This window comes from Rosa chinensis, chromosome 5 (assembly GCF_002994745.2).
Source record: "Rosa chinensis cultivar Old Blush chromosome 5, RchiOBHm-V2, whole genome shotgun sequence".
NCBI lineage: Eukaryota > Viridiplantae > Streptophyta > Magnoliopsida > Rosales > Rosaceae > Rosa > Rosa chinensis.
Window position 1 is genome coordinate 32393557 of NC_037092.1, and position 16376 is coordinate 32409932.

The following is a 16376-nucleotide window of genomic DNA, read 5'->3' on the forward strand; positions in this document are numbered from 1 at the left end:
TACCTGTTGAAAAATGGTGTAATGCCTTCTTTCGAGGTAATAGATTTGGTGAGATGGTCAATAGTACAGCGAAATCTTTTAATAGTTGGACTGTCAAGGCTCGGGAACTCCCAATTTTTCCTATGTTGGAAAAGATCCGCGTGATGATGATGGGGAAGATGGTGGAGAGGACGTGTGGTCGTTGTGGCCAATTGGGGAGGCATAATAGGAAGACATGCAATGTTCCAATATGATTTTGTCGAAAATAGGTGCAATTATTGCTGCTTTTTGATTCATTGAACTTCTATTATGAAGTAACTTTACTTTTCTTTCATTTTCTGCTAAGATACAACATGATTTTACGACTATTGACTGTCTACTGATGTTCAGTAGCTTTCTTAAAAATTATGTGAAGGAATTTTTTTTGCCGGTTATAATCCATTTTATGCTTTCTTATTATTATTCTCCAGTTGTAATATTGATTTCGTTAAAAGCAATACTTGAAGAACATTTGTAGGATTACATGCTGAGGTACAATAGATTTAATGTACTGAGTTTCAGTATCATTCTGAAGGATTGCAGATTTATTACTGGGTAACCTACTGAGTGTAACCTATTGTTGCTGCGCACAATACATGTCTTCAACCAGCTTTAAGTTATCCACATTAGTTTTTACAATCCAAGCGATTGTTTTCTCTGCATTTTCATCAATCTGTATTTCCTCATATACCATCTTCTTTCCTTTCTCCCTAACAAATTTTAGCCTCCTCTCCTTGTCCTACTTGTTAAACTTTTTCACATCAAGCATCCACGTTATCACTGCTTCTACCGGTACATCCTCATTCTTCCTCTTTGCCATTGCTATCTGTGTATATGATCAATGCAAATATGAGTACTGACCCTCAGTAGTACCAATCCCATAAGAAACTAACATAAACACAAAACCAAAGCTACTGACCCTCAATACAAAACTGATAAAGAAAACTAATGACCTTACACATGTCAAGATGCAGAACAAAAAAAAAAAAAAAGAGTTGAAAGCAAGAACACCAAAACTACCACAAAATCGCAAGATCTCACTCTCCACCAAAACTAGCCATCAAATCCAACTCTCAGCACCAAAACACAGCCAGAACACCAAAACTACCACACAATCGCTAAATCAAAACCTAACAAAAAAACACCTAAGGGCACCAAAACCACTCCACTCCACAAAAACAATAGACACATATCACATTCACCAGGCATGAAATTCTTCGTAAATTATGAAACTAAAACAAATTTCGGTCACTTTCGCACCAAAAGAACAGATCAAACCAGTTCAAAAGCAATACTTATCAAATCAAACTCATAAAAAACCTAAGAAACTAACAAACACAAAACCAAAGCTACTGACCAACAATACAAAAGCACAAGTCTAAAACTATGATTCCACAGCAAGACTATAGACATTGATTGTAACGTCCCGAACCTAAATTCACGTGTTTACTAGTCATTTGGACGGTAAACGACTTTTACTTTCACTTTTACTTTCGGTTTAGTACTTTTAGTGGCCCTAAAAGTTGACTTTTTGTTCGGGTCAAAATTTGAGAAAATGTTCTTCATGGAAGTTGTAGAGGACGTTAAACCGAGCGCGTGCATATGTAGTACGTAAAAATCGGAGCTCGTATGCGAAAGTTATGAGCGAAATAAGGAAGTTACTGTTCATGGTAAAATTTTGATTAAAATAGAAATTTACCCAGGGTAGGTTTCCATTTCCGGAAACCCACCCCAGCTCTTTCTCTCTCCTCCCCCCCCGAGCTCTCTCTTCTCCGGTTCGGCCGTTTTCCTTCTTCCTTCGATTTCCGGCGATTCCGGCCACCAACCGGCGTGCCACCGGTCATCAGAGGAGCGCCTCCTCCCTCCGATTACCTTAGCAACCTTGGTTTTCGACGATTTGACCGGAAAAGCACGGATCGAAGCAAAATCCCCTCCGGCTGCAGTTTGAAGCTTTTGCCGATTTCCGGCGATTCCGGCCACCTCCGGTCCCCATTTTTCCGTCGAAGGTTCGGTTTTCATCACTGATCATTTCCCCTATGGCCTTGTATCACGATTTATTGTGTAGATGCCGAATCGACGAATTGAAATTCTAGGGTTCTTGAGGATTTCTGGGTTTTTGTTCATTGATCGATTTCGGCCGTTTTTAATTGTTATTTGGGAATGTTGTAGTTGAGAAGTTGAATCAGTGTGTTGAGAAGGTGCTACTGCCAAATTTTGGTGGCCATCGGAGATGGTGGCGGCGGCGCCGCCACTGTGGGCGGCGGTAGCGGCGGCTAGGGTAGTTTATAAATTTCAATTTTTAGCTAGTTAAATTCTATAATTATCATAGAGCTTATATATGAAGTTTGGTGAATTTTGGAGGAGTTTGGAATTGTTTGTGAATTTTTGAAGTTTGGAGTTTTGTGGTGGAATTATGGGAAATCCGGCCGTCGGATTTCCCTCGTTTTCATTATGGAATATGTAAATTGAGGAATTGGAATTGTGGAAGAGATTTGGGTTGAATTTGAGAAGTATTGGAGATAGGGATTTTCGGATTTCGTTTAAGTTCGTAATTATTTTATCGGATTACCGTTTATGGAAATATAATTGTGTACAGGGCAATGTCGCGAGCTACGAATAGATGAAGGAACTCGTTTGCGTGGTTGCCAATAGTACTGTGAGTGGAAGTTTGTTTTTAAATAAGTGATGCATGCATTTATTTATTAAAGCATGTTTTATTTTATCAACATATTATTTTCCGAGCATATAAAGTTGATTGCAAATGATCTTATGGATTTGCTTTTAAATAATGATTCTCATGAATAATTATGATTTATACCGGTTGTGAGTTTCGGTTATTAAGTTATTACGCTCGGATTCGAATTTATAATTGATGTTGATTTTCGACGAATTATTTCCGAGGTGATTTCCGGAATTATGCTATTTATATTATATTCCTATTCGTGGATTTGAGATTTTTGGAAAGATTTTCGAAATGGGATTTCGATGGAATTATTTTCCTGTTTATTTATTTGATCATTGGTTTTGGCATTGGGAATGCCTCATTGACAACCTACTTATTCCTTTAGCGTGTGGGACACGCTGTCAATTTATACTACTTTACGAGAATGTCCGAGTACGGTTGGGAATCGTACCCGTGTTTTCTTTATTCGTGGGATATGGGGAAGCCCTAAAGATTTATGGGATTTTATCGGTTTTTTTTAAACCGCCATACCCAGGGTCGTTATATATATATTATATTACTGGCTAGCCTATTAGTACTCCTCCCTACTTACTATGTGTTCGTAGGCGAGTAGAGGAGAGCATGGGATGCTCTAGAGTGTGGGACACTCCGACCCGAGCCAATAAGGCTCCCTTCTTTCGTATGGTGAAACTTCTTCCCCATATTTTATCTTTATTTGACTAGCGGGGCTAGTCCGATTTTCACTGTATCCAGCGGGGCTGGTCTTATTTTCTTGAGAAATGAGATTTCGGTTTTACGATATAGTTTTCGAATGTGGTGACTAGCGAGGCTAGTCAATTTATCGTTTTGGAATTCTTGGATTTAAAGCTAAATGTATTTTTCTAATTGTTGCATGCATCGGTTATTAAAGAGAATAAATGTGGGAAAGTATGAAATCATTTTTCCTTTAAATTGTTTATTTTGTCCACTCACGCTAACGTTTTTCGTCTACTTTCCCCTGGGCCTTTCGGTTTCTAATGCCCAGTTTGCAGGCGAATTAGTGGAGGTCGGGCGTACATGACATTTGAGGCATAGTTGTCACTACTTCCGCAGTGTAGGATCACTTGATCCTTTACTCCTCTGTTATATCCCTGTGTATAGTAGTATTGCTCTGCATAACCTTTGGGATTAGTATTTTTGAGTTTTGTGTTTGGTGAAAGTGGAGTTGTTGGTAATTGGGAGCAGGGTGGCTCCAGGAGTATAAGGTTGGTTTGCTTGAAGTGTATCGTGCGTTTTACAGGTTTTTGGGTAGTCCATTTTAGAGGTGACTCTACCGAATTTTTGGTAGAGTTATCCCTAAGGTGGGCCCCACAGGGCCACCTCGGATTTCAGGGTGAAATTCGGGGCGGGTCCTGTCATTGATTCCACAAAAACAATAGATATTGCATCATTTGGATACACAGTTTGATCTGTAGTTTCAGCTCCTCAGATGTAACACCAGGTATTGACCCTGCAGAAATTAGAAATTATGACTAATTGACTGACGAAACAAATTCACAAAAAGAAACAAATTCAAAAATGATCTTCCAAATGTGATAACCATCGAACACAACGGTTTACATGCACAAAACCCAACAACTAATTAACCCCAATCTGTCAAAACCTCACTGCCCTGAAAATTTGAACACATCTTTTAATAAAAATACATCAACCACTTTCTGACTGTATCAACAATTAGCTAGCAATCTCGATTGAGCTCCACAACTTTAATAAGAAACCAAAAATTTCATAGTGAACATAATCACCACTCACCAGGCATGAAATTCTTTGTAAATTATGAAACTAAAACAAATTTCGGTCACTTTCGCACAGAAAGAACATATCAAACCAGTTCAAAGCTACTGACCCTCAATACAAAACTGGAGTCGCGCCCTAGCTGGCAGCCTCGCTTAGTAGCTCTCTTCGCCAGCTGCTTTGCCGCTTCGCTTCGCCGGCTACTTCTCCACCGGAGCCTCGATTTCAACTTCGATTTGTTGCTTCACCGCCGAAATGGAAGAGAGGTTTTGATTTTGGGAAGAAATGGATCTGAAAGAGATATCAGAGAGAGCGAGCTCTATCGTGATATACGATGGCAATTTTTGTAATTTCATAAAAATTGTTCTGTCTTTTCTGTCCTTAATGTATAGAATCATTACTGTAGCTAAAACCTATTTGACCGCATGGAGACCGCGTTTGTGTCCCTTGCGCATGGGAAAGAAATGTAGGATTTTGTAGCTAGTGGTCATTAACTCAAAAAGCAAACTAAAGCAAGAAAGCAACTAAAGTTTTTTTTTTTTTTTTAAATGTAAGTTAATTGAGAATTCGTTAATCATGGTTTAACCATGGATTAAATTTATGAATGATCTTTTAGATGTGACGTCATGAACCTAAATATTTAGGAAGACATTGTGTAAGTAATCTCGAAAGTGTTATTCGACGTCTTTGAAAATTTTGAATCTATGACCGAATTACATAATGCCTCATAAGACATGATTTTTTCAATTTTCATGTACTTGGGTGAAGTGTTGTTGAGTTGTGACATGTTAGTCGGTTATTTGATATATAACTGACGTTGTATAGGTCACATATTCAAATTTCACTAACCAAATTATTTTTAGAAGAATGAAATTTTCACACTCTCTAATTTGTAATATACACTCCTTATTTTATTTTTTAATTAAAATTCTTATAAAAAATCAAAATTTATTTAAGTTATTAAAAAGTGAAACATAGAGTGCAAACTCAGTAAAGAAGTTCATAGCGGCCTAACCGCCCTAACGTGTTGATAAGAGCAACCCCCATGCAAACAAGTCCAACACTTCAACTAAGATCAAAAGATATCTCTAGTTGCTCAAAGATTCCGCCTCCATGTTGCTCTATCACACCATCCACGTAAAAAGGAATTTGGTTCGGTCAAGATACACGATAACATCAGAATCAAATAGAGAATGATCATCCTCATCCTCATCCATGGTGTTGGAGTTCAATTTCAGATTGAGAACAACTAGTCTGTGTCGAATTCATGTTCGCTCTCCGTTTTTAGGCCCATAAATTGCGTGCTGGGCCCAATTTCTTTAGACATCTGTCCTAACAAGCATAACCAACAGCGTCCACTCCAGCGCGTGAAGTGCGGAACCGAAACCTGACCTAATCCGAAGTCCCACCACACCCCTATATTTTATTTTCTTATTTTTTATACATAATATCCTTCGCTGGCAAAATTTCCATTCACTTTCTCTCTTCCCAAGTTCCAAGCTCCCTTCTGCTTAAGAGAGAGAGAGAGAGAGAGAGAGAGAGAGTCCGTAGAGCTCAGAATCTGATTTTGGGGGTTTAGACGCTTCACTCCGACTCGCCGATTGCAAAACCCTAATTATCCGATCAGGTGCTCTAATCCGGTCTTTGATTTCTTCAATTTCCTCTTTTCTAGGGTTTTTATGGTTAGATTTCTGCTATGAATTAGGGCTTTGGTATCTTGATTCGTCGTTTCGTTATTTGATTTGAAATTGTTGTGAAACGCAGTGAGCGAAGTTTTCTTATGAGGATGATGATGCACTTGAAATTTTATAAAATCAATCTGACAAAATTGAACTTTTTTCTTTTGTTTTTTTCTCTAATTAAAGAATTTTGCTTGATTTAATATGAAACTGAAAATTATTGCCCTTTCTTGTTTTGTCCTTGGATGATCTATCTGTTTTTTATTTGAACTACTGAAATATATAATTTGCGGTTTTGTTAATTAAGGCTGTAAATTTAGGGGCCAAAAATCAGAGTGATTTACTATGTTAATGATTGGGCAAGAGTTCTTAGATCATAAGATATCATCTTGAGTTTTCATATGATGATTTACAGACTTTTTATTTTATTATTTTTATTTGTTCCAGGTCTGAGCATTCTGGTTAGCAAGCCCGAATCAACCAATTTTCATGTCTGAGCTCGACGTCCAGATTCCTACTGCCTTCGGTATGTTTTTCACGTTCCTCTTAAATCATTTGTGTGATTATGCTCTTGCAGGATGGTTGTGAATATGTTTATGAATTTATTATGGGATATTGTTTCATAGCTTTGGTCCTAGTTTGGTCTGAAAATTGGATGCCTAGATGTTTGATGGATCGCTTTTAGGCGACATTATTCAAGTATGCTGAAAGTTGGTGGATCTGAACTTTGATCAATTGGTTTTTGATGACTATCAATGGACGCAATTGAATCTAAGCCATATACCTACTCTTTTTTGAAAATCTTGATGATTTGGTTTGGTTATTATTTTCATGAATCGCTTCATTTGTTGGAGCATGCATGAAATCAAATGAATCCAACCCTGAACCAATCCATATGATTTATGGAAAATTTTCTGGTTGAACACGGTGTGTTTCAAAATTTAAGCATTTAGGTTCTTTCTCACCTGCATATGTTGCTGCTCAGCCACCCTGTTTTTAGTTTACTAGTTTGACATTCTAATTAGCATGCCTTTAGGCTTGGAGAGAATACAGTGCTCCTCCACCAAGTTATAAAATTTGGTAGTACATAATTCCCGTAGAAATCAGTGGCCTTGTGTCAAGCATCATTTTGAGCCCAAGCTCTGCATTTTTCAATCTTAAATTGGACATGGGGGTGAAATTAGTCTCCATCTGACCAACTAAGTCAAACCTGCCCAACACCGGGACCCGGGTTTGGTTGGTTCACTTGCAACCTCCTTATTCAGTTGGTACTGCCATATTGGGTAGTCTCAAACAGGCAAACCCAGTTAAACCTCTTTAGACGTGTACTTTCAATTTCTCTTATATTCTTATAGATTCTTGAGCTGGTTTTGATTAATCTGTTCTCTAAAGTGTACCAATTGGCTTTTCTTTAACTATTGAGTTCTTTTGAACACAAATTCGTGGCGTCTATTTATTTTCACTCTTATTTTTCTTCATTATCGCTTGAGTTTCTCATCAGTGGCCAGATGCTTTTAGAAAATTTGCAAATGCTATTGGAGAAACTACTGCTAGTGGATCTGGTTATGCTATAATAGTGCTGGAGTTAGCTTCTGTCTTGACATCCTCGCATCAGTTTTTTTTTTTCTTCACTATCTGAATCCTAGTCAACTGATTGATAAATGCATACCCTTATGAGATGCCAGCAGCTAATTGGTCAAAAATTCTTGATAACGTGTTGCAATTTTATACCTATGCTTTCTTGCCTCTCCCATCCTTTTTCCCGCCTCTTACAAATCTAATTGGACATCTATCTTCCATTCAGATCCCTTTGCTGAGGCAAATGCTGAGGACTCAGGTGCTGGGACAAAAGAGTATGTGCACATCCGTGTACAGCAACGGAACGGCAGAAAAAGCCTGACAACTGTGCAGGGACTAAAGAAGGATTTTAGCTACAACAAGATACTCAAGGACCTCAAGAAGGAGTTTTGCTGCAATGGTACTGTCGTCCAGGACCCCGAACTAGGGCAGGTGTGTGTTCAATGCTAAAAGTTCATAGTTTGATTTCTATTAGTAATTCTCTAGTATTCATGTATATTTTGTTTTCTGTCTATAGGTCATTCAACTTCAAGGTGATCAGCGAAAGAATGTATCTTCCTTCCTAGTCCAGGTATGGATGCGCTTTCTTTGATTGTTTCAACGTTTTGAACATCATAATTCTATTAGATGGTCTTAATCTAGATCCTTATTCTTATATTTTTCTACAGGCTGGCATCGTGAAGAAAGACAACATCAAAATTCATGGTTTCTGAGGTCTGCTCCAGCTAAGTATCTGAATATTACGTCTACTTGTACCTGGGTGCAGGACATGTTATGTGATTAGTTATCTGAATAGTATATCATCTATAAGTCTGCTATGTGTATTGGGTTTGTGGTGTGTATTTGATGTTTTAAGCAACTTTGTGATGTGGGATGACTATCGGACGTATGGAAACAACTTGTGTTTGTTTTAAGTTCATCTGCAGTTTCAATTACAATAAAGATGTTATACAGATTTCCCTTGCACGGCTTGTTCTCTGAGTTATATTTTTTTTGTTTTATTTTTTATATTTTTATTTATATTATTCTTATTAATAGTATAACACAAAGGATATGATGGGGGTAGAGCATCTTGTAGTAGTCTGTCTAGATTAGTCGATTGTGGCTGCAACAGATAGCATGACAGTTCACTATGCCACTTCCTTTGAGCTCACAAACAATCATGGCGTCACTGATTGAAACACGCTCCTCCATCGAAAGTGAGCAAAAGGAAACGGCATGCAAATGTTTTAACTGGACCGGTATGACTACTACATCCAGCTTCTGCCAGGGAGTGAAGTCCCTATCCCAGATTACACAGTTTCCAACCCTATACAACAGGGGGGATAGAAAGTTGTATCCGTCCTGCTCTTCTCGCTAGGCAGTTGCTGAGTATCGTTCTTGAAGAGCTTTTCTTGACTTTTCTCGGCTTTTCACTGGCTTGTGTATCGATGCTCCACACAATTTTGGATCAAGCTCAAAACTCATGTTTTCTAACGAGTTCAAATTCGGAGCGACAAGATGGTGTAAATTTTTTTTTTATAAAATTCCTCGATTTGGAATTAGATTTGGAATTGGGCCTTATGGGCCAACGGAAAAGACAGTGGTTTCGGGTCCAGATCCGCCCCAGGCAAAGATATTATTTCTTCAAAAAGTCGAGCTTTCTTATTATTTCTCTCAGTGATAGTGGGGGACAAAAAGCTCCACAGAAAACATGATCAAGAGTGGGGCCCACGCATGAAAAGATCCGCAACTCGTGACTCTGAGCGCTAATTCCTATGAAGTCACGTGACAAGAGCCGTATATAGAATTGGACTAATTCAAATTGGGAAAATTAAGACAACTTTTTCTGGTTTTTTGAAGATATTAATTAAGACAACTTTGAAGTTCATAATTTTCAGTCCCCAAAAAAAAAATTTTCATAATTTAAATTCTTCATTTGACTTAGTAATAAAGTTAGATTTTGTAAATCATAAATAAGAAAGAGTCTAAATGAACTAATTTTAACAGTAATCATCATGGGGTGAAGTTCTTTTAAGTTTAGTAGATGATTGTTAATTTGTTATGCGACTGTTAACTTTTTTCGTAAATACTTATTTGTTTGATGTAATTAAATGAGTATATGATTTTTATTTATAATAAATTTTTACGGAGAGAGTTTTACCAAACTTTTGAATGATCGAGAAAAGTAACACAAAAGGTTGTACAAACTTTGTTGGTTGTCTAGATCGATCATATCCTATCCTCTTCTCACGCCTCTCCTCCATAAATACGCACTCTCTCCAACTCTCCTCAGTCCTCACTCTCATCTTCTTCCTCAAAACCTGATCTCCAAATCTTCCAACTCTATCTTTTCTCTCTCTCCAAAAATGGCATCTATGGCTTCCACACTAGGCGCCTCATCGCTCTCCGCCAAGCTCCAGAAGCCATCTCTCCTCGACTCCTCCTTCCACGGCGCTCCCGTCGCCCGCGTCCAGCCACTCAAGGCCGCCTCATCCAACGGCCACGGCCTCTCCGTCTCCATGTCCGCCGGCGCCTCCACCAACTCCTATGATCTCAGCAACTTCAAGTTCGAGCCGATCAAGGAGTCCATCGTCTCCAGGGAGATGACCAGGCGCTACATGACTGACATGATCACCTACGCCGATACCGACGTCGTCGTCGTCGGTGCTGGCTCCGCCGGACTCTCCTGCGCCTACGAGCTCAGCAAGAACCCCGATGTGCAGGTTGCTATTATTGAGCAGTCCGTCAGCCCCGGCGGCGGCGCGTGGCTCGGTGGCCAGCTCTTCTCCGCCATGGTATTGTAACTCTTTCCTTCTAATTCGGATTCTGGCAGTTTCATCTGAAAACCTTTATGTGACACGTGTTTGCATGCCTGATATTGTTTTCATAAATAGTAATTTCCATATTTTTGGATCGATATACATAAAGAAACTATTTGTTAGAAATTTCAATTTTTTTTTTTGAAGCCATTGTTATATGAATTATTTGTAGCTTGATAAATATGGAGTATGTGGTAGTCGATCTGTAATTAAACTTTGGTTTTGAATTGTTGTGTTTGGATTTTATTTCCAAAAGACTTATGAAGATCCATCTTCTGATCGGATCCATGCAAAAACCAACCGATCCTTAACAAAACTTGGTGTTATATTCAAATTGATTGGTATTGTTAGCATAGAGAAATACAAGTTCTTAATTTTTTTTTCACAGAAAACAAAGTTATTATTTCAGTTCTTTAGTTGAAATTAGTTAAAATTGTTTCCACATTCCAGAGTAATTTTTTTTTTAATAGCTTTACTTGCAAGAGGTTAAGCACTAATAAATATTCATTATGTAATTGGTTATTTGCTCTGAAAATACTTTGTAAGCTGTAACTACACTAAAGTTTACTGAATGTATTTCAAACAGGTTGTGAGGAAACCAGCACATCACTTCCTTAACGAGTTGGGCATTGCCTACGACGAGGCGGATGACTATGTAGTCATCAAGCATGCTGCTCTATTCACCTCAACTATTATGAGCAAGCTCCTTGCTCGGCCCAATGTGAAACTCTTCAACGCCGTAGCAGCTGAGGATTTGATCATCAAGGGTGGGAGAGTTGGTGGTGTTGTCACCAACTGGGCCTTGGTCTCCATGAACCATGACACACAGTCGTGCATGGACCCCAACGTTATGGAAGCCAAGGTGGTGGTTAGCTCATGTGGTCACGATGGCCCAATGGGAGCCACCGGCGTGAAGAGGTTGAGGAGCGTTGGGATGATTGACAGCGTGCCTGGGATGAAGGCCTTGGACATGAATGCAGCTGAAGACGCCATTGTGAAGCTAACCAGGGAAATAGTGCCTGGAATGATTGTTACTGGCATGGAAGTTGCTGAGATTGATGGATCTCCAAGAATGGTAAATTTCTTCTCATGGATTTTTTATCTTTTATTTATTTGGTTCTTTTTTGTTTTTTTCCTTTCTGTTTCCTCTTTTGCAAAAAAATTGGTTATCTTTCGAGAAGAGTTAGAACCAAAATTAGGAAATAAGGAGGAATGTTTGCATGAATTGTTGGTTTAGGGTCATTCAGCAAGTTGCTATGTATGACAGTAAGTTCATATATTTTGGGTAATAGGTGCTTTTAGCAATGCAGAAGGTTCTCTCTGTATGATACAAATATCACAATACTGCTATATAGTGTAATTTTGACCATGTGCACTAATTAAACGAGTGTGAATTCACTCCTACACTGAATCCCCCTGTAGTGGATACTGCTGCGAGTGCTTTGAGAAAGTGCCAATAATGCTCCCACTATAATTGTGTTACCTTGGAAATGGATGTCCTTCCAATCATGAAACGTAGAGTAGACCCACCTAGTATCACACCCTCAATAATAGAGGCTAGGGTCCCAAAACCTTTTCATTTGCTTACCTATCCTAATAATTAATTATGTATAATCTCATTATTGGAGAGAGTACCTTTCCCACTCTGTTTTGTTTCCTTGTTGTATAATGCACTTGGTTACACTTGATTACAAAACAAAGACATAGGAAGCCGGCAATTACTGTTGGGTCTATTCACAAATTAGCTTAATGGAATAGTGGTCCAAAAGTTTTGTTTTGTTTTTGCCCTCTTTGCTTTTGAAAGGGTTCGATTACTTTACTTGATTATGATTGTGGTCCTTTTGTGGGTAATGGGATTGACTAACACTAATACAAATTGCATTTTGTGCATTATTTGTGGTGCAGGGACCTACATTTGGAGCTATGATGATCTCAGGGCAAAAGGCAGCCCACTTGGCATTGAAGGCGCTAGGACTTCCCAATGCTCTTGATGGATCATATGTTGGAGGCATCCACCCAGAGCTGATCTTAGCTGCTGCAGAATCTGCTTCTGAGATCGCAGACGCTTAATTGTGTCGTTGTAGTAGATGATGATGTTTCAATAAAACTGGGAAAACAAAATTGAGCAGGAACTAGAAGCGGTTAGAATTGAGTACATGGTGGCTAGTGATGATGGTGTGTGGATGTGACTGATAAATTTTGTTAATAATGTGGTGGCGATCAGACTCTGTTGGATATGAAAATCATAGCATTTCTTGCTTTCTATGTCTCTGTATCCTGTTTGTTTCTTCTTTGGATTTGAATTCCTAGTGTTTGAATGAGAAGTCCCATTTGCCCCGGTTACATTTCCTGAACTCGTTGGCTCTGTTTGGTTCGTCTAGTTATTGGCTAGCGTACCATTTAACCTATTATCAGCTGGTGTGATATTCTACACCTATGAAGTTCATAGTATGAACCCGCAGTGCTTGCATGCCTCTGTAGCTGCTGATTTCAATTTCTGTATTCATTTTGGTATCTATCAGTGTCGCAATGACTAATGAGAATAGGCATGACCAATGATTGTCGATTCCATTGCAGGTTGTTCTAACAATTAAGAGATGCCAATGTGTCATGTCATGAAAGAAGTACAACAAAATCCAGCAAAGAAAAAAAAAACTAAAGTAATCTTTTATAGGATGGGAAGAGATTAAAATTGATGCGATCCTGGAGGATAGATTTTACTAAGAACCAACTAAAGTAATCCACGAGAGTTGTAACCGCCCGTAAATGTGAAAAATTCGAAAGTAGCTTATTTTAAGACAAGGAGTTGAGCCAAGATCAAGCACAAGCTATGCAATCGCTCTACCTTGAGCTGCATAATGTACCCTTATTTGTATTTAGATCTTACCATCATCACACCTATTAAATATTTTAAGTGGAGACAAAAGGAGTCGTACCAAAGATCTAATACATGCTACAAGTAACCACTCTATGAATTGAGCTACATCTCCAAGCTGATATTTCAATGTACTCGCTTTTGTATTTAAGGGGTGTGCATTATGCATCGGAAATGCGGTACCGCACCGTTTTGCACCGAAAAAAAGGGGGTTGGAAACCGAACCAAAACAAAATGGTGACGTTTTGATACCAAACTGCATTGATCCGCATGAATACGGTGCAGATTCGGTTTCTTGTCTTGACTCGCCCGATTTAAACTGCACTGACCCACATTTTATTTTATTTTTTGAATCCTCCCTTCTCATTTTTCTTTATTCCCTGCTTTGAATCATTATTACATCTTAAGAACAGTTATGAAAGATTGATCTCTCCTTTTGCTATGAGTTTCTCTTACGACTTACGAGTAGCTTCTTAGTAGAAAGTTATGTGTATATGAGGCTCTTGTGCTTGCACTTTAGTAGGTAGTTGTTGCATAATGTATTAGGTGTTTGGACAAATAAAAAATGCTTGAAACTTTGAAATTTTACAAGTTATGTAGCGGAATGTAGCAATTTTACAAGTTGGGCATGGCCTTTTGGATCTCATTTTCTAGACTAAAAAAAAAAAAATCAGTAACCGGGTCCAACCGGAAACCAAACCGCACCTCACCAAAAACCGGTGCAACCGAATTAATTGGTCTTGCCCATTTGAAATGTGGTTGTGGTTTGAAATATGGCCCAACCGGAAGAAGTGGTTTGGTTACAGTTTGGGCCGCAAATCGCACTGTCCCGAACTGAATTTATTTAATTTTTTATTATTTTTTATTCAACAATTAATGACAACAAAATTTAAATACAAATAAGAATACATTGATCTAATACATGCTCTGTAATCGCTCTACCAATTGAGCTACATCCCCAAGTAGATATTTCAATGTACTCTTATTTGTATTAAAATTTTATTGTAATTACTTGTTGGATAGAAATAAAAATAAAAATAAATATAGGCTTCATAATCGCTCTACAAATTGAGCTACATCCCTGAGTTGATATTTCAATGTATTCACATTTGTATTTAAAATTTATTGTCATCACTTGTTAAATAAAAATAAAAATAAAAATAAATTCAATGGAGATGCAAGGAGTAAAACCAAGATCTAATACATGCTTTGTAATCGCTCTACCAATTGAGCTACATCCCCAAGTTGATATTTCAATGTACTCCCATTTGTATTTAAATTTTATTGTCATCACTTGTTAAATAAAAAAATAAAAATAAATAAATCTGATGGAGACGCAAGGAGTTGATATTTCAATGTACTCCCATTTGTATTTAAATTTTATTGTCATCACTTGTTAAATAAAAAAATTAAAAAAATAAATCTGATGGAGACGCAAGGAGTCGAACCAAGATCTAATACATGCTTTGTAATCGCTCTACCAATTGAGCTACATCCCCAAGTTGATAATTCAATGTACTCCCATTTGTATTTAAATTTTATTGTCATCACTTGTTAAATTAAAAAATAAAAATAAATAAATCTAATGGAGATGCAAGGAGTCGAACCAAGATCTAATACACGCTTTGTAATCGCTCTACCAATTGAGCTACATCCCCAAGTTGATAATTCAATATACTCCCATTTGTATTTAAATTTATGTCATCACTTGTTAAATAAAAAAATAAATCTGATGGAGACGCAAGGAGTCGAACCAAGATCTAATACATGCTTTGTAATCGCTCTACCAATTGAGCTACATCCCCAAGTTGATAATTCAATGTACTCCCATTTGTATTTAAATTTATGTCATCACTTGTTAAATTAAAAAATAAAAATAAATAAATCTGATGGAGATGCAAGGAGTCGAACCAAGATCTAATACACGCTTTGTAATCGCTCTACCAATTGAGCTACATCCCCAAGTTGATAATTCAATATACTCCCATTTGTATTTAAATTTATGTCATCACTTGTTAAATAAAAAAATAAATCTGATGGAGACGCAAGGAGTCGAACCAAGATCTAATACATGCTTTGTAATCGCTCTACCAATTGAGCTACATCCCCAAGTTGATATTTCAATGTACTCCCATTTGTATTTAAATTTATGTCATCACTTGTTAAATAAAAAAATAAATCTGATGGAGACGCAAGGAGTCGAACCAAGATCTAATACATGCTTTGTAATCGCTCTACCAATTGAGCTACATCCCCAAGTTGATAATTCAATGTACTCCCATTTGTATTTAAATTTTATTGTCATCACTTGTTAAATAAAAAAATAAAAGAAAATAAATCTGATGGAGACGCAAGGAGTCGAACCAAGATCTAATACACGCTTTGTAATCGCTCTACCAATTGAGCTACATCCCCAAGTTGATATTTCAATGTACTCCCATTTGTATTTAAACTTTATTGTCATCACTTGTTAAATAAAAAAATCTGATGGAGATGCAAGGAGTCAAACCAAGATCTAATACACGCTTTGTAATCGCTCTACCAATTGAGCTACATCCCCAAGTTGATATTTCAATGTACTTCCATCTGTATTTAAATTTTATTGTCATCACTTGTTAAATAAAAAAAAATTAATCTCATGGAGACGCAAGGAGTTGAACCAAGATCTAAAACACGCTTTGTAATCGCTCTACCAATTGAGCTACATCCCCAAGTTGATATTTCAACGTACTCCCATTTATATTTAAATTTTATTGTCATCACTTGTTAAATAAAAAAATTAAAAAAAAATAAATCTGATGGAGACGCAAGGAGTCGAACCAAGATCTAATACACGCTTTGTAATTGCTCTACCAATTAAGCTACATCCCCAAGTTGATATTACAATGTACTCGCATTTGCATTTTGAATTTTATTGTCATTAATTGTTAAATAAAAATAAAAATAAATTTGATGGAGAAGCAAGGAGT

The 16376-nt window shown here is 37.5% G+C and overlaps 2 protein-coding genes across 2 annotated transcripts; both read left to right on the forward strand.

The window, feature by feature from the left end:
• Window positions 1-5932: 5932 nt before the first annotated feature.
• Window positions 5933-8702, forward strand: LOC112201507 (protein translation factor SUI1 homolog). Its single transcript, XM_024342390.2, has 5 exons — window positions 5933-6101; window positions 6601-6679; window positions 7958-8163; window positions 8249-8302; window positions 8400-8702. The coding sequence occupies exons 2-5, from the start codon at window positions 6643-6645 to the stop codon at window positions 8442-8444; spliced, it is 342 nt and encodes a 113-aa protein (XP_024198158.1). The 5' UTR covers window positions 5933-6101; window positions 6601-6642; the 3' UTR covers window positions 8445-8702.
• Window positions 8703-9988: 1286 nt separating this feature from the next.
• On the forward strand, window positions 9989-12886 carry LOC112201505 (thiamine thiazole synthase, chloroplastic). The gene is made up of 3 exons (XM_024342389.2): window positions 9989-10508; window positions 11119-11607; window positions 12438-12886. Exons 1-3 carry the CDS (start codon window positions 10080-10082, stop codon window positions 12600-12602), a joined length of 1083 nt encoding a protein of 360 aa, XP_024198157.1. The 5' UTR covers window positions 9989-10079; the 3' UTR covers window positions 12603-12886.
• The last annotated feature ends 3490 nt before the right edge of the window (window positions 12887-16376 follow it).